Raw genomic sequence first — 19,366 nt, 5'->3', positions numbered from 1 at the left:
TCCGTACTAAGTGAGTCTGTTCAACATTCAGAACCATGTCTGTGCTAGCTATGCAGACTCTTACGGCCCACAAAACTTAGATGTTCCTACCGGTCTTTTACAAGCTGAGAGAAGATGAAGCCGTTTCCGTTCAGATGTTCTGCAAAGCGACACTGCAGCAGAGGCAGCCTACCCTGCTCTGTATCAGGCATCCTTGTATGAAGGGTTGGAAACGTGTCACTCCCCTTCCGAGCCGTTCATGGCTTCCGTAGCTCTGAGACCAGAATCAAGGGGTCCTTGCTCCAAACCCCGTGTTGCTGCTGTGTTTCTGTTGCGTGATTCTTTCTCTGAGGCCTTTCAGGTATTTGGAAGAGCCACACTTTTAGGGTACAAATTGCAATATTAAGCCAGATAAAACTTAACTTGCTTCCTTGGACGTTTGGCTGCTCTACTGTTGGTGTGCATCACCTGGGCCAACCGTCTTTCCTCAACGAGGTGCACTGGCCTGGGCAGCAGATCTGAGAGACCTCACTGCTCACAGCTGAATCTTATTGCCTCTCAAGCTGTGACCTGGGGACCCCCTTTCTATTCCTGTTTTATCTGCCTGGAAGCCACAGTGCATCCTCCAGCCCCACCATGTGCAGGGTCACACCGTGGATGCTCAGCCTCCCCACAAGCCGCTGTACCTCCTCTCCCTGCCGTCTGCCTAAGTCTCTCTCCTAACCGTTCTGCATGTATCTGCAGAGCATGTATCTGCAGGTCATCCTTCCCTGTTCGCATCTTTAGACAGGAATCTCTGCCGGAACGAAACCTGCCTCCAACGTGTGACTCACTGATAGCTGGGGACGTATATTCCTTGTTGCTGTTTGATGAATACTTGGGAATTTAGGAAGCTAATGGCACATTTTGCCAGTTGGGTCACTGTGTATTTTCCATACGATGCATAAACAGAAGGAACTCATGGTGTAAAAAATGAACCAAAAAAAAAAAAAAGAGTTGAGAGAAAAAAATTAAAATAGTCAACTTGGTAAGTGCAGAGTATTGTGAATCCATTATTGCCATGACAGAGTTGCAGAACACTTTGGCACCCCAAAAGGTCAAACAGGTGTAGGTGCACATGCTTATGCATGTGTCTGTTTGGAGGTTTGGGATGTCTTGTTTTCTATCTTCAGACAGATTAAGAACAAAAGTCCTGCCACCTCTGGTCTCCGCTGGGTCACTTGGTGCCTGACACCATGCTGGGTCTCCGGGAGACAATCACCTTCATCTTAACAAGGGCTCAACAGGAACATTGCTATGGTGTTCTGTTTATGCTTTCATTACACCAAATATGCTTAGAAATCGGTGTCTCTGATTCAACATGAGGTCTGCCACTAGGCAGTGAGAAGTGTGCCTGTCACGTGCTTTTATAACTGCGAGACACGGAAAAGCGCTCAGCCTGCCACCCAGCAGTAAAATTCTATTACTCACCCTTTTCCTCGAAAGTTGTTGTTTTTTTCTTCCAAGTTCCTTACTCATTTTTACATTTGAGTTCCTCCTCCTATATGAATACCATGGAAAATACATAATGGTTCAAATGGTAAAACAGGCCATTAATTTCCTGTTGTTCTCGGTGCGTTCTTTAAACAACCCTATGAAAAAACATGTATTCCTGCTTCAAAATACACAAGGGTATGAATGAATATTTCATAACTAAGAAGGGACTATCCAATAAATATGGTATATTGGTAATTAAGGGCAAAGTTAAAACAGCAGCTAAAAGATCTTTTCCCCGTAAGATTGGGAGAACATGAAAAGTGTCCTTTGAGGAAAGCATTAGAATGGTTAGAAAGAGGGGCCATTTGTGAAGATGTACAGTGTCAAGATATAAGTTGATAAAGGAAAGCTTTGGTAACATATTAAAATTATAAATATTTGTACCATTTGGACTAGAAATTATCTTAGGGAAATAATTCTAATGAAGAATACAGAAGTGCAAATAGGTACAGGCACGGGGATTTTTTTTCCAAAGTGTCATTTGTAGTAATGAAGAAATATCCACAATTCCATGGGAATAAACAAAGAGCATGCCCTGCAGACAGCGAGGTGGTTTTTGCAGCCCCTAAGAAGGAAATGTTTGTATATGATACTGTGAAATAAATTTATATATTATTTGACATGCAGTCAAAGAAAGAATGTCACCCAACAGTGTGACCTCATTAAAAATATGTGTATGAGAAGTTAGGAGGGCTTGCCGTATGACCCTGAGGACCAAAGCTTGGATCCTAGCACCCACCTAACAAACCAGGCATTACACACACTGCTCCGACCCCAGCCTTATGGGGGCTGAGTCAGAGGATCACTCAGATGGGGACTTGCTAGCTTCCAGCCTAGCTGAGAAAATGCAAACTCCAGGTTTGGAGAGGCGCTCTCTCAAAGGACTAAGTAGAAGAGGATGGTAGAGGATGCCCGGCACCTTCTTCTGACCCCACACACAGACACAGGCTCCAACACCAGCACACACATGTTCATACTCCCACACACGGACACATACAAATTGACACATGAATCTACATATATGCATCCTGTATGTGACTTTCATGTTAGTATATTCACATAGAGGGTGGATAGTAGCCAGTGTTTAACCCTCCTCGCTGTAGACTTTGTAGATGCTAATATCCTAGAGGGTTTCCACACTGCCACACTTAGCATTTGTACAATGTTTTGCTTTTAAATAAAATCATAATTTATCCAAGCAGAAAAAGTACCGTGAAGATATTGTTTAATTAAATTAAAAGAGTGAACGCTTATGAGCTAAAACAGCCCAGGTATCCTGTGTGAAATTAAAAATGCCATCAAGTCAGGAATAGAGACAAACACACACAAAACTGTTAAGTCAGGACCGCCCACCCCATGGGGCTCAACTAAAGTCATTGGGTATGTGCGCTCCAGGCCTGGGATCCCCAGCGCTCAGCTCATCCTCACTTGAGATGCTAAATGTTCCTGAGAAAAGCAGCTTAGCGATTGACAAGAAGGCCTGTGTACTGATGCATGGTTAGATTAATGCTGTCTTCCCTGACTCGTCGGTTTAAAAGTAATTGTCGTTAGTGCAAAAAACAAGGTGTGACGTTATGGTATATGCACTTACCCATGTTTCTCACTCAGGCTCCTTCGTCCCATCTCCCCGAAACCCGCCCTCTCCCCGCCCTAACAGTTCCCATCTGCTTCTGTGCCCGTGGGTACATGCGTTAGACCTGGAGTCTGTATGTGTAAGAAAATACCATGAATTATCTTTTTAGCTTTTTTTCTCTTGCTCTGCAGCTTTGGTTACGAATTCAGGCTTATATTGAATAAGAACAGAGAGTGTCTGCCTCCTGCTTTCAGGGGAAACATTTCCCGTTGAGCATAGGTTTGTTACATACAGTGCTTCATGTGTTAGGGTGTGCTCCATGCCCCTGTTTCTTGGGCACTTGTATCATACAGGAATGCTGACCGCTGCCGAAGGCATTCTCGACATCTACGACGACGATCCTACAGTCTCTGCTCGTATGTAGTATTACAGTCATTGACTTGTACGTGTTGACCCACTGTGAAACACGGTTTTAATAGTCATGGTGTTATTGTGCGTGATACGGCCTTGGGTTGTATTACAGAATGCTACACGGCACAGTATAATGCATTTTGTCTGCCCCCTTCAGTACCTACACTTCCTAGGAGTGGGAAGCCTTTCTCTTGTGTTACAGGTTATATTCTAAGCCTGGCCGCGGTGAGCATTCAGTGTAGGCCCAGTTGAATGCACTAAGCGTCCTCGTAGAAACCGAGCTGATGGGCTCTGCTGAGTCGTCCTGCTTCTCGGTACAGGCCTCACCTCACGAGAGGAGACGTCACTACTGTCAGGAAGAAGGTCTGTGAGATCTGCACACTCCACCTTCTCTTGTAGTTTGTCCATCCTTCATGCCTTCTTCTATAGGACAGTCTCTGTGAGAGCTCTGTTGTTTGCCTTTTCCCTAAGATAGTTTCCTCTCTTTATCCTAGTTTATTCACTTTACATCCCAATAGCATCCCTCCTCCCTCCTCTCCTCCTAGTCCCGCCCTTCCAAATCCCTCCACCCATGGCTCCCTCCCTTTCTCCTCAGAGGAGAGTCCCCCTTGGGTACCACCTCACCCTGGGGCACCTTGTCCTGGTATGGCTAGGCACATCCTCTCCCACTGCAGCTCAGGTAACCATGGACTTTTTTACTTCAATGACGGGGTAATCCCCTTTTACCTTTGTTTTTCAGCATATGCCTTGCATGGCTTTGAAAATTCGATCCTCTATGATTGTAAGCCTAGTTTTCTTCTAATAAAAGTAGTTGGTGTTGGGCTGTGCCTGTCAATCCCAGCACTCCGGAAGACAGAGTTGGAAGGATTGCACGTAGCACAGGGAGCCCTCAGAAACAGACCAGCGATAAACCAAACCAACCTTGGTTGCCCTTTGTCTGTGCTCTGACTGCCACCCTGACATCTTGTTTCAGATAGGGGATCTCTTGAAAGGAGCCATTGAGTCTCCTTCATTCCCCTTTTAAGCACACTGCCCTCATGCTTTTAAAAAGGGAAAAGAAGGGCTGGAGAGATGGCTTAGTGGTTAAGAGCACTGACTGCTCCTCCAGAGGTCCTGAGTTCAATTCCCAGCAACCACATGGTGACTCACAACCATCTGTAATGGGGTCTGATGCCCTCTTCTGGTGTGTCTGAAGACCGATACAGTGTACTCATATGTAATAAATAAATCTTAAAAAAAAAAAAAAGGAGGAAAAGAAACGTGGGTCTTATAAACGCCAAACGACTCTGTCCCCTAGAGGTTGGATGGCTGCTGGTGTCGGCTGTCCTTCTGGTGGTGTTTCCTATTTCCCACGAAGCCACCCTGCCTTTACCCTTCATCCCTGAGACTGACGGACATTCCTCTTGAGCCGGACTGCCTGTGCTGTTCAGTGATGCACTCTCCTCTAGTGTTTGAATAAAGTTAGCCCAGTAAGATCCCCCCACCATCCGCCATTTTGTCTTTGGCAGTTTCACCAAGGTCCAAAAATACTAAAGGAGTGAGTAACTCTAGTCATACTCTAGTCATACTGTTCTGAGTCACATGTCAAAACCTCTCCTGCCCTGCTCCAGGCCTCCTGAATCAGGAGTCTCCCTTGTGTCACATGTATTCAACCTGTGTACACGACCTGCCTGCTGATTGCTCATAGACTCTGTTGGTTACCACAGCCTACCACTACCCTGTCCCAACGCATAGCTAACTAAGATGGGGAAGCTCTGCAAGTCTGTGGACACATGCAGAAGGATAAACACAGTTGTATGTAAGATGTCAGGCATTTCTGGCGATCTTGAAAGGCGTCCCCTGCAAGTAATGGAGTCTCTTATAAACAAAAGCCAGAATAGTCAAAAGGATCCTAGCTGGGAGATGTCTGAAGGGGATGGGTGTGGGCCATGGGCAGGACCGGCCTCACTCTCTATCTTTGAGTAAGAAGTCCCCCACTTTGGAGCCATACTCACAGCTTTTCTCCTGGTCCTGGTGACCCAGGTTTGCTTTGTACAGCCTTGCCTGCCCTGCTCTGTCTAGGACACCTGCCCTGAAATTCAGGGCAATTACCTTTTACTGCTGTGCTCACAGCCTGCCCGACATCCCCTGCAGAAGAGAGCTTAGGGTGGTAGCTACCTGGTGCTGTGCCAGGCATTGTCCTTAAGCCCGAAGCTGACGCTCTGAACTCCTTTACATGATAAGCCAGTTCTTAAAAGATGGTGGACCCTGCTTACCCTTTGAGGAAACTCTAGACACAAAGGCACCCTTCTGTTTGTGCACAAGGCTTCTCCAGCGAGGGAGTGGGGAGGCAAATTATTGTTTAATAAGCATTCTTTTATTATGCCTTTTATTTGACTATGAATAATTTACCAGTTAAATATTAAATAATTAACCGAGTAAAATAGATTAAAAAAACAAACTCATAAATGCCTTCTTTATTTATCCTCTCCCTTTGCAAGGCCCAAGCCAAAAGCTGCCAACAGTAATTATAAAGTTAGTATTGCAGCGATAAATCTTAGGGGCTGAGTACCTACTGTGTGCCAGACATTTGAGATTCTTTGTATACCTGTCACTATTTCTATCAATCCTTTAGCTACGGCTAATATCATTTTGGATATGACAATAGCAATAGTAGGGGGCGGGGGACTATTCTTTTGAGATCATCCTGCTGGTTTGTGGCAGGGCCAGTAGTATACAAGGAATCGTACGCCATCCCTGGCCCTGTGTTTCAAACCCTTCTGCTTCTCTGTGACTGATTGATGCAGGAGTTTGACAAGTGGATTTTTCCCAGCATGCTTATGGAAAGGGAATAAAAAACATTGCCAAAAGCTCACCCTCTTTCCCTCCCTTGGCCCCCATGATCTTCCTGCCTATTCAGGGTAATGCTGTCTTTTCCTTTAGCTGTGTTACCCAAGAGCAGCTTGATGGCTGCAAACCACAGGTCAGAGATTAATTAAAGCTCTAGGTGTCTATCAGGAGATGTTCATGCTTTCACCAAAAGGTCTCGGGCAAGTCAAAGCTAAGGGGATGGCAGCACAGTCAATGCTGTGACCTTTGCCCTCAGAGTTGCCTGCCTGGATCTGATGTGGTTCTTAGAAACAGCCCAGAGGAGACAAGCCTATGTTTAGAATTTTGGAAATACCCGCCCCCTGCCCCCGGGTTCCTCAGATACTTATTATGTTGACTTAAATCTCTTTTTAATTTAAAATTAGGCCAACTACTGTATCTCATCAGGAGCACAGACTTGAGGCCAACGGTGTGTGGTTTGCAGCCCAGGGATAGAGGAGCTGCCCCGCCCCCCGGGGGCTTTCACAGGAGTCGCCAGCCCCGCAGCCTTGCACCCCGCAGCAGACTTAAATTATGAGGACCCAACTTAAATTCTTCTACTTTAACATTTTAATCCACTGAGAGTTATAAAAACAGCCCCTTGACTGAGGGATGGGAATTGTGGTATGTTCTACACACAAGTAGTAAAAATGACTTACAAAGACATGTGGATTTAAAATTAAAATTTTTTAAAATGTATTTTTTTTAATTATCTCAGTTTCTGAGTAATATAAGGGCTCCTTTAACTGGAGAGTACTAGAGAGTGAAAAGGGCCTCTTCTGTGTTCCTACCCCTCAAAGACACAACTGCACCTACACAATGCTTCCTTTCAAAAAGCCCAAAACTAGGTACTTAACATGAAAATAAAATTTGGAGGTCCCATCTTGACTTTCCGTGGAGAACCCTGAATTTCCGGAGATAGCTCAAGGCCGTCCAAGTGAGGTTTTCATGCTGTGGCCTCGGCTAAGACGCAGACACACCATGCAGCTCTACGTCCCCTCGGTGTCCCTGTCTGCAGGACTTCTGGGTTCTGCATCTCTCCTTCTGTGAAGACTGCATGGCATGTTCTTTCTGCAACCCATTCCGATGATCTGCACTGAGTTTTATCCCTTGATGGGTCACCTCACTGAGGGCACAGCCCTGCCATTGCAGTTAATTGGCTGAATTAGCATCCTACTCTGAGATCTCCCCATCCAAGGAGCCATCCATGATCAACCATCCACTGATGGAAGATATCCAGAGAAGGGATGGCATGCATAGTGAGCAGTAAAACCTCTCTCTCGCTCGCTCGCTCTCGCTCTCGCTCTCTCGCTCTGTGTGTGTGTGTGTGTGTGTGTGTGTGTCTGACTCTTTCTCTTCTCTGTCTGTCTGTCTCTGTCTCTCTGTCTTTCTCTCTTTCTCTGACTCTCTCTCTCTCTCCCTCTGACTCTCTCTGTCTCTCTGACTCTCTCTCTCTTTCTCTGACTCTCTCTCTGACTGTCTGTCTCTGTCTGTCTCTCTGTCTCTGTCTGTCTCTCTGTCTCTGTCTCTCTGTCTCTCTCTCTCTCAGCACAGTCTGTCGGTAGATGGTTGACCGTGTATGAGAACATGGTACACAGAGTTGATGCACATACTATGACACTTTATATGAGGAAGAGTCTGCAGATGTGGGTGGGTCTTAGTCTTAGGACAATTTCCCCTTAATACCAAAGGATGCGAGTGCAGCTCCTGGGATTCTTGGTTACTTTGTTCACGTTGGCTTTGTTCCATTAAGAAAACATCAGTCTTACCAGTTCTGTCAACCTTTGGAGTTTGTGTTGAATGCTCTTTTTCAGGCTGATCCCACTGAACTGCCTCATTCTACCCCCTGGTGTCCAAGCAGCTTCACTAGAATCAGAGCCTGCAGTGAGATCAAATGCACTGTTCCTTGCTCACCAAGCCCAAACCCTTCTACTACAGGCCAGTAGCCGTAGGATATCTTTGCATTTCTGTTCTTGGCTATGACTTTCTTACCATAAACAGAGCCAGCTAGTCTTGATGTCTATCCCTGGAGTTTACACACAGAGGCCAGTGCCTGTCTTTCCCTCAGGCACCACGTGTAGATTGGTGGTTAGCACATACCCTTCCAATACACCAGGGAGAAAGCATTGCTCTGTCGTCTCTTATTCCCAGACTGCGCCCCCCACCCCAAGTCCAAAATCTGCAGAAATACTGTCCCCTTCCAAAGAGGGCAGTGCTCCTGTGAGCCGCCGGCATGGAGGAGATTGGAAGGTTAATGAAATTATCGTGTTCTGATGGTGGTGACACTGACCTGAGAGGAATGTCACAGCATGAGTGATACCTGTGAAATGACTGAAAATCTAGGTGGTAATTCTGTTATGGAAACTGAAAATGAAGTCCCGCTCTGTCTACGGCCATCAGCACCACACACAAATGGCAGCTGCAGCATTTAACCTTGTCGTTCCCGGGCTACGCCATTCCTGGCAGAGGTCAGCTATGGCCCTACTTAGAAAATAATCTGTTTCTGAGAATAAAGCTGTAGTCAGTTGGCCACCCTGTGAAGATGGCCACCGGTTGATCTGTCCCTCCTACCTGTTTTCTCCCACCCTGCCTTCCCTTTCCCATGTTAATGTCTTTTTACTTTGTGAGTAGGCTGTTTTAACCAGGGTCATCTACTTGACCATGCATGTGACCCCAGACAGGGGAGCACGGTGGGGTCATGGTGGTGGGGTGGGGAATCTGAACCTAAAGGCTCTCCCATCTGAGAATCTAGCAGTGGGGATTCCTTTTCACAGGGAGAGATAGGAGAACCCTATAAGCTCCGTCCCTATCCATGAATGGCTCTTGCCAGGTCTTGGGTTGTGAAGCTTCACGTAGGCTTCTATAGCTCCTACAGAGTTTCTGGTTGCAATGTCTGTGTCATAAAAGGGTTTGATCACGGATTCGTATACACAAGGGTTTGCATAGTACATTAGGATTCTTTGTGATCCAGGTTTAGGCTTCCCCAGTGGGGTCCTGAAATATCTCACCAGTGGATAAAGGGGACCTGCTGTAAATAAAGCAGAGTATCAAAGAAGAGCCAATCAATATCGGGAATGTGGATGGGGTTGGAGACATTGGATGCAGGGGGCAAGAATCTTTGTCCTTGACACAAAACTACATTCTTCTCTGTAAAAAAGGTAATATAAGTCAAGCTGAGGCTACTTTATTATTTGTTAGTTTATTTCTTAACTTTTATATAGTATGTTTTGATCATATTTTCCATCCCCAAACTCCTCCCACCCTTCCACCCACCCAACTTCATGTTCTTCCTCTCTCTTTTTTAAAAAATATTTATTTATTTATTATGTATACATCATACAGCTTTCTGTCTGCATGTGTGCCTGCAGGCCAGAAGATGACCCCAGATCTCATTATAGATGGTTGTGAGCTACCATGTGGTTGCTGGGAATTGAACTCAGGACCTTTGGAAGAGCAGTCAGTGCTCTTAACCACTGAGCCATCTCTCCAGCCCCTCTTCTTCTCTCTTAAAAGCAAACAAAAAGAGCATGCATGCGTGCGAGCACACACACACACACACACACACACACGCACGCACGCATGCACGCACACACACATGCATGCACACACACACAAGTTCGTTTTGTGTTGGGTAATATTCCTGAGCGTGAGGCATGCCCAGAAGTACAACTGATGAAACCAGTTCCACTCCATTGAGAACTCACTTTCTCTCTCTCAGCAGCCATCAGTCACAAGTAGCTTCTTGGTTACAGTGGAACTTTGCTCCTATTTCCCCTCCCCATGCTAGGATTCCATCTTGTCTGACCTTGTTCTGGTCGTGTGTCTCCTATCTCAGTCTCTGAGTTCAAATGTGCATCAGCCCTGCTGTGTCTGGAAACACTGTTTCCTTCTAGTTATACACCGCCTCTGATTGTTACAATATGTCTGCCTCCGGTCCACACCGATCCCTGCTCCTGCCGGGAGGGGATTGGTAAGTACATCTTTAGGGCTGGGTGCTCCAAAGCCTCCCACCCTCTGCACATTGTCGAGCTGTGCATCTTCACGCTAACTACCTTTTCCTTAAAGGAGTGTCTCTGGTTAGGGTTCAGCAATGCACTGACCTACCCGTACAGCAATAAGTGGTTAGGAATCGTTTTATCCATATGGTCGTTTAGCAGGGCCCATGGCCTATCTAGTCTCAGGTCCTTGGCCTCATTAACAGTGTCAAGTATGGGCTCCATCTTGTGGGACAGGCCTTAAATCCAGCCATCAGATAGTTGGTTGCTTGCTCGGCGTTTGTACCACTATTGCCCCAGCAGATCTACCTGGCTTCCAGGTCACCGTTACAGGTTGCAGACATTGTAGCTGACAAAACTGAAGTTCACTCTTCTCCTCTGGTAGTTTGTGTACATAGTACCTTCTAGTAGCAGGAGTGCTAGTTAGCAAGGGTGAAGCTTCTCTTTGAGCACCAGCTTGATTTCTTGATGTAAGTATTCCAGTGTCTTGGGCAGTAGGATCATGTTGAACAGTGGTGATCTCCTGCAATGTATGTGGGGCAGAAGAATCTCTGCTCACATTGTAAATCAGTACCAAGAATAAATTTCAACTGAAAGCTTTTCTATCAGGTCTCAATTACTTAATTACTTCATTCACTTCGCCAGCTCCTGTTATTTTGTCACAGATACGTTCATGTCAGAAAACCCAGGGACCTTTCTTCAAAAATTAAGTGCAAATCACCCTTATGAATCATAATTCTTTGAATAACTTCAGTCCCAGGAACATGTAATTTGTATAAATAATTGCTAAGCAAACTACAGATTACATGTGAATGATGCCTCATTCTGTTACTTGTAAAACAAACACGCTTTGTCATATTTTCTCGTGTCTTAGGCTTCCTCCATCTAAAGCTCAGGAACAAATTATGTTCCTCATTTTAGAGGCAAGAATTCAGACCCAGTGTGATATTGATCCGTGCTATCCTTGATGAATGCTTGAACTGGGGCACTATGCTATGTTATTGCCTGCGTTATCTGATTTAATCTTTGGGCCTGATTGGGGAATGATGCTCCCATTCCCTCTGCTTCAAGATACCACAGCTGAGGTCCAACTGATACTAAACTTGAGAACTTGAAATTACTGTAGTGCACCGAGCTATGACTATGCTTGCTAAGCCAGGAAGTGAGAAGAGAGATAGAGATGTCGGTCTGCCCCTGGGTTTCTTACACTACCTTAGTGAATAGTTTCAATAAATGCAAAGCACTTCTCATAAAGCCGTTGCACGTTATAACACACAGCATTTTATACTTGCATTATGTTAGAAAACTTAAATAGTTCATAAAAAAATTCATGTTTTTGGAAATTACTATATCCTTGGGAGTTCCGTGCAACGATGTCCACCTTCACTCCTCATTTATGTGCTTGGTAAGACTTGTGAGATGGATAAATCCCATTGAAATGCAGAACAGTGCTTAAATCAGTATTAGCAAGAAAGTTTACATTGACATGTGGATGTTCAGCTCAACTCCCTTCTAGGGAGGATTCACTATGAAAATGCTCTAGCCAACACACACACACACATACACACACACACACACACACACACACACACACACAGAGAGAGAGAGAGAGAGAGAGAGAGAGAGAGAGAGCTCCTTTGCCTCAGAGAGACTTGCAGCCCTTCTTTAAGGTATTAAGTTTAATGTATCTAAGCATCCTGGTGAAAGGTTATTAGGATTCTCGTTGGTTAATTCTGTTGAGTAACACAGGACCTCTTGAAAGAAGGTGTCAATGTCTCCTGAGTGTATATATTCAGCATGGAAGGAAAGCATCAGGAGAGGTGAAGCCTAGGTATAGGTTGAGGAGTGTACTTTTAACACTGTAACACAGAATAGATCCCGAGAGTCGGTGGAGTCAGCGCTCTGAATGAGCCTGGGGAAGGGGCTCTCACATGATACTGGGATCAGGGGAACACGAGCAAAGGCACAGAACCCTCACGGATGCTGATGAGAGCATTGGGAACGGGCACTCGTCCAAGCCAGGCACTTAGTAAACCAAGAGACTCACTCGTCTGTGCGTATTACAGGGTAGTAAGTGGAGTGGGACTGGCTTGGGTCCCTTTATGTCGCTCTCACACGCGAGGCTTAGAGCTCCGAAGGCAAGTGTACTGGAATGAGAATAAGATCCTAGAGTTGATGTGGGGCGACACGGGGCCACGCTGTGGCTGTGACGTGGATGAAGCAATTGAGTAGATAAATCTTGGCGCTCTGTTGTGTGCAGCTTTTGCCATCCCACCTATGTTCCAGAACAACCCCTCTACCAGCCACCACCCAGCTTCGCTCGAATCCACAGATAAAAGACACACACACAGTTGTTCCTTTTCAACTTTCCTTTGGACACAATTGCTGGACTCTACTATCTCCTGCCTGGAAAAGGATGATGCACTTAACAACATTCTTATCTCCACACCTCCCACCAACCTTAAACTTTAGTTGTTAAGATACATCTAGTTCCTGCTAAACTCCCTGTCCACCCGCCTACAGAAGTGGCCACAGCCCCCCTCACTACCCTCCCCCTCCCCGAGACCTCGCATGGCTGCTTGGTTCTTCTTTCTCCAAAGCGTGGCGAACTTCTCTCTCCCTTTCACCGGTCTCTTTTCCTTCAGGGACCCGGAAGTCCTGCCTATTCCTTCCACCCAACAATACTGACAGATCAAGAACCAACTGGGGACCAGGACCTTAGCATCGGAACCGCCCCTGTCTCTAATGTGCAGTAGCGTCACCTTAGATGGGTGGGCATGAACGAGACCACTTGCATGGAACTATCACGAACTGTTAGGCACCCTCCTCATCGGTGGTTGTCATAATCATTGTGCTTCTGTCACACGTGTGACAGAGGTTTGGAGCAGTGAGGTTTCTTGGCTAGCTTGTCACTCAGGACAAGTCATCTGGCATCCATACAGAAGGAGGACTGCTAGAACAGGAGGTTACTAAGCAGGATGAAATAATGTCATATTTTCTTAGTAGCTCAGGAAACATAAAGAAAGGAAAGGCAGGGACTCTGAAATTATATACTCCACTGTGATGTGCACTCAAAAATCCCCCAAACACACAGGCTTGATATTAAGTACTGCGCCCATCCAATGGAGCAGCCCCTGCCTTTGGGCTCAGTGGGCATCTTCCAAGGTGAAGGAAAAATACCCTCAGGCTTGGCATCTGAAGGCTTCATTGGGAAGCGGGGAATGGGAGTGGATGAGAGGCAGCCCATGGATGCCCAGAGCTCAGGGAGCCTTGGGTAGAACCTGGAAGGTCTTAAACGCACTGAGAGGCGGTAAGCCGTGCATGGACTTCAACAGTCCATTAGCCTGTTTGTGACTTGGTTTCCTCATCTGTAAGAGGGAGAAGTAATCATCCCTACCTTTGGGAGTTAGTAGAAGATTGTGCTAAAAAAAAATCATGCGGGGTTGGGGATTTAGCTCAGTGGTAGAGCGCTTGCCTAGCAAGCGCAAGGCCCTGGGCTCGGTCCCCAGCTCCGAAAAAAAGAAAAAGGAAAAAAAAGAAAAAAAAAATCATGCAAAAACATTTTCTATTGTAAATGCTTAATTAATGCAAGATGCTGTTGGACTGACAAAAGAGAAGCTTCTATAAGGATTACAAAGATTCTGGCTGGAAGAGTTAACAGATGTTGGTGCATGTAACCAGGACCTAAAACACAGAGGAGGAATAGCTTGTGGGGAAGAGACAACCAGTGGTGAGTTAGAATTGACTGGAGAGCGCCCATGTTAAGGGACTCAGTAGACTGATGCTGGCTATGCATTTGGGTAGCCTATACATCAATGATCTCTAAAGCCACAGTAATTTAAAAAAGGCTTCCCTGGGATGTAGAAGGTATGTTGAACATGAGACACTCAAGGAATAGTCAGGAAGAAGGGAATGACTGAGGAAGAGAGGAGGTGGTGATGCCACGGAATTGGGATATTTAAGGCAGAGCTTCCTGAAGAAATGTGCACTGGAAGTAGCTTATTAGAGATGGTTCTCCTGAAAGGTGCATGATAGGCGGGTTGTGAGTTAGTTCATCAAGTATCTATTTCACTATCCTTAAAGTACATATGACAACACTCTATAGACTCCCATGTGTGTGAGCCTGCGTGTGTGTGTGTGTGTGCCTATGTGTGTATGTGAACATGTGTGTGTGCATGTGTGTGTGAGCGTGTGTGTGAGCATATATGTGTGTGTGTGTGTACGTGTGTATGTGTGTATGTGTTTGTGTGCATGTGTGTGTGCATGTGTGTGTGAGCGTGTGTGTGAGCATATATATATATGTGTGTGTGCATGTGTGTGTGAGCCTGTGTGTGTGTGTGTGTGCCTATGTGTGTATGTGAACATGTGTGTGTGCATGTGTGTGTGAGCGTGTGTGTGAGCATATATGTGTGTGTGTGTGTACGTGTGTATGTGTGTATGTGTTTGTGTGCATGTGTGTGTGTATGTGTGGTTTGCAGCAAAATATGATTAAACGATACTTTTTAAAAATGTCAAGGAAAGGTGACTATTGGCATGAAATGTAGACATAACGAAGGTAAAGAAGAGATCAAGGTTTCTTAAGGGAAGAAGCCAAGGAGGGGAAAAGGTTAAAGTTAAATGGAGGATGACAGGATCTAGTTCCCAGGAAGAGGAGAGGGGCAGGGTCGAGGGGCAGATGGGGATCATACAAAGGGAAGGCAGTTTGCTCGATTGCCTTAAGGACCCACAGATTCGTCTTAAAGAACACTGACACTGAACTCTGGTTGTTGTTGGAGACATAACAGAGAAGAATTGGCCATTGTTAGAGCGTGAGAACCAAAAGGCCCAAGAGGGTCACAGACCATGGAAGTGGCGTCCAAAGAACATGGACGAGGGGGCAGGCTAGAGCCAGGGCGAAGAGCGTCCTCGCCAGCTAGAGGTCCTGGACTGGAAGTCAGCATCTCAGGGCTGTATTGCCACCTGTGCCTTCTCCTTTGTGGCCATTTGGATCAAAGAAAGCAAAACGAAGGGTACAGTGGACCTACAAGTGGTTATACCTTTCCGGAGGCTCTTAGAGAAGTCAGCTCATGTATCAGTTAGCTGAGTGGGGATAGGTATCAAATTTACAGAAATATTGGCTGTACTGACTTTTAAGTGGGAGAAATTGTAATTAGTTTATACTGTATTTATCTACTTTGACCCATAAAGAGTACATGGGCCAAACTGGATGGATAAAGAACTGTTTGCAAATAAAGCTACTGAGTAATTAGGATGGCCTCAGGGGTAATCAGACAGTCCCTAGTGGAGAAAAAGAAAAACTGGTTAAGGAAAATACTAAATGGTCAACACGACCCCCTTCTTCTATAGCTCAGGGGGCAGTGTCCATCAACGAGCATGAGACATATCAGTGTGCACAGACTCAGGTTGTGCTCCTATCACTGGCTTGTAGAATTTGGTGGTGCGATTTCTCTATATATGGCACGTATGTGACTGGTTTCTGTCATCCCCCACCCACACCCCATTTCCTCTGAAGACTGCAACGATGGATGGAACTGACTGAGAACCCCTTCTTTATAACAGTTTGGACAATTCATCCTACAAGGAGCACTACAATTTCAGCTGTCTTAAGCACGCCTTCCAAAGCATTCCGTGAATCTCATGTAATGGCTCCAGCCTCTGTTTGTGTGGCGTGGAGAATGGGACAGCCCTCTCTTTAAAGGTGTGGGGGGAGAGCCTGGAATTGTTCATGAAAATGAGTTTCGAATTTCTTTTTGAATTCCCCCTACCCCTGTCACTCTGATGCCCCCTTGGAGCTATCTCTGCGTGCTGCTGACTTCGAGACTCTGTTTGAAAATGTTGTTTTTAATCCCACCTCTAGGAGATGACCTGGCTTCCTCCACTTTCCGCCATTCAAGCTCCTGCCAAGGTGGAACCAAGCAAGTTCCCATTCCCAAATAAGGTGAGCGTGTGTAGCACTGGAGAGTGAGTGCCCTGTGTTTGTGTAGATGTTTACTGCGGATGGTACATTGGCCCTTCATCGACTCTGCCCCTGTAAACCTTTCTGCCAGTAGCACGTGACTCTGGTCTCCAATGGTTTGTAAACTAGTTAGTATATGTCTTCATCGAGGTGGGCAGCAAGCTTGTGACCTTACACACTTCCGTGTCCTGCAAATTGTTTTATCTAGGTTGTCGGTTCTCAACCTTTCTAACACTGCAACCCTTCAATACAGTTCCTCATGTTGTGGTGATCCCTGCCCCCACAACCATGAAGTTGTTCCACTGCTACTTTAATAGCTGTCATTTTGCTACTGCGCTGAATCATAATGTATCTCCAGAAACAATTGGAAAACAACCTGTGCTTTTCCAATGGTCTTAGGCGCCCCCCGGGATAGGGCCACTTGACCCTCCAAATGGGTCATGAGCAGTTGAGAACCTCTGATCAGAGTGTTTGTGAGACTGAATAACATCTTGCCATCTCTTCACCCATTCAGTGAGATCTGGTGTCCACACAAACACCCCCAGAAAGCTGTTTTCAATGGTTAATCTTAAAATGAATGCCTTTGAGTTGAAGGCATGTAATGTTTAACTTCCCTGGGTGTCATTTTACATTATACAGTTTCCTAAGATTTAAAAAGGATGTCTGTATCTTAAAAAAAACAAAAACAAACAAACAAACAAAAAACTCAAGCCACAAGAGACACTTAAAGTCCAGTAAGCTTTCCGTGACTCCCCCAGCCATGTAACTATGTCCTCACTATCAAAGATCAAACTATACAGGTAGAAGGAAAGAAAAACAGGAAACTGACAGACTCCCAGCAAGTCTGTTTTCTACAGAAATATGCCTGCCTCTCTCTTCTCTTCTCCTCTCTCTCTCTCTCTCTCTCTCTCTCTCTCTCTCTCTCTCTCTGTCTCTGACCCTCCCTTCCTTTCCCTCTATACCCCCCCCTTTCTTTCTTTCAAGCAAAGACTCAAACCTGGAGCCTCAGATCTGCAGCCTCTCACTGAGCCACAAGCCCAGCCTCCTAAGAGTTGCTTACATTTCTCTTAGCAAAAGTGCTTGGAGGACCTGAGTGACTGCATAGTAGCTCAGTGTTGGGTAGTGTGGATTTGCCTTGTTTTGTTTACTCTACTCTCATTGGTAGACAGACTGCTTATGACCTGTTACTATACTACAAACACCAGGACCACTAGCACTCTTTGTGAATGTCCCATTGTGTGCCCGTCATTGACTGTCCCCAATAAGGGCGGGGGTTATGACATGGATCCACTGGAAACTACATTCACACTTGGCTGTGTTTCAAGAACTCTTTTTATGCAATCCCAGGCAATGATTAATACTATCTAAGGCTTTATCATCATGCCTGCTCGATGGATGGAAAGTTGATATCTCCTTATTTTAATTTGCATTTCCCCAATTACCTCTAGCTTGAGCAATGGCTATTTCTCTTTGGGGATGGCCCATCCACATCCATGGCCACTTCATAAAAATGATTTGTAGTAACCGCTTTTATCTTACTCATTTGTCTAGTGTATATAATGGAATCGTTTTCTCACTTTATTTATGTGCCTTTTGTCTGAGAGAAGTATTAAATTTTTCTGTCAAAGGGAAGTAAATCCTCTTTTCCAACATTCTAACAAGGGTCTCTATTCTAATTTTAATATGTTTTTAGCTTTAAAGAAATGTGGGTTGGTGGGAGTAGCTTTCCTCTTTGTAGTGGCTAGTAAATTACTATAGCACTGTTCACACATTAGCCCATTTTTCTCCCGGGAATTTGAAGTTCCCTGTGTGTCAACATTGGAATTTATTTTAGGCCTGACTGGTTAGTTATATGCACACATACATTCATATACACAGACATGCACGCATGCATGCGTGCACACACACACATTTCTTAACATTGTAATGCTCTGCCTCAAAAATAGACAGGTTTTGGGTGGGAAGAAGAGAGAAAAACAGGTTTATAGAGTTCTTCAGTCAAGAATCAGAGAGTGAACAGCCCAGGTTTCATTAACACCACCTAAGAAAGGAAGTCGCACGCCATGGGTGGGATTCTAAGCCAGACCTCTTTGAAGCGCTCAGACTTCGAGCTGAACAGCTTCTGTGACATCTATTCCTAGTGACATCTTGACACACTTAGAAGAAAATTAAAAACTATCACATTATATTCAGGTCCACGCATAATTTGACTTGAATCTATAACCATAACATCATCAGACACTCCTTTCTTAAATACACACATCTATGACTGAAGTTACGGTGTGAGCAGGCTCATCCCAAGGTATCTGCCGTTACTGTCTCAAAATGGGTTCCGTTTTGCTCCATGTAAATACTCAAGTAGGACCTTAACTCCTGAGGTGAAACTGGAATATCAAACTACCAATGCAAAAATTTTATTTTGATAGCATTATTGAATTATAATTCACAAATGAAAATGTTTTGGAATGAGCCAGTAAAATGGTTCAGCAGGAAAAGGTGATTGCTGACAAGGCCCGATTCCCTGAGATCATCCCCTAAGATCCACAGAGAGAATTTAGTCTCCTGACTGCCAAGGGCACACCATGACAGGCATATGCAATGTGCACATATGTTTGCAGGAAAATATACACACATGCACCGCACGCATGCACAAAGATCTGCCTTCTTCCACATACTTTAAGTGCATGATAAAGTCAATATATTAACTGCAGTTGTATTTCTGATATAGTATGCTACATATCATTCATACCTATGATATATATGTATACATGTATGTCACATACTACATACATGGTACATTTATATAGGTCTATTATGTGGAATGTTACACATGTGTGTGTAAATATATGTGTAAGCGCACATGCTAAATGAAATAAGTCAAAACCAAAAGACGAATACAGTATTACCACTTAACGATTCTAAGTCTGTGTAGAATCTAGCATGGTCAGACCTACAGAAGCGAAGGATGGGATGGTGGGTTCCAGGGCTTGGAGTGGTCATGGAAGAATGAGACAAAAAGCGCGTGTATGTTAACAAAATGAACATGCTCCAAGTGACCTCACAGAAGAT

At 45.1% G+C, this 19,366-nt stretch overlaps 1 protein-coding gene across 4 annotated transcripts in view; it reads left to right on the top strand.

The window, feature by feature from the left end:
• The window catches only part of Aff3 (ALF transcription elongation factor 3), a 494,860-nt gene that overhangs the window by 307,747 nt on the left and 167,747 nt on the right, over positions 1-19,366 (top strand). For all 4 annotated transcript variants that reach the window (NM_001413892.1, XM_087566657.1, XM_087566656.1 and 1 more), the window contains 1 exon segment: positions 16,199-16,279. In NM_001413892.1, the coding sequence (NP_001400821.1) occupies positions 16,199-16,279 (81 nt within the window).

Source organism: Rattus norvegicus, chromosome 9 (genome assembly GCF_021556685.1).
Source record: "Rattus norvegicus strain SHRSP/BbbUtx chromosome 9, alternate assembly SHRSP_T2T, whole genome shotgun sequence".
In the NCBI taxonomy this organism is placed as follows: Eukaryota; Metazoa; Chordata; class Mammalia; order Rodentia; family Muridae; genus Rattus; species Rattus norvegicus.
The sequence above is the reverse complement of the archived record's forward strand: the minus strand, read 5'-3'. Positions and strand labels throughout refer to the sequence as shown.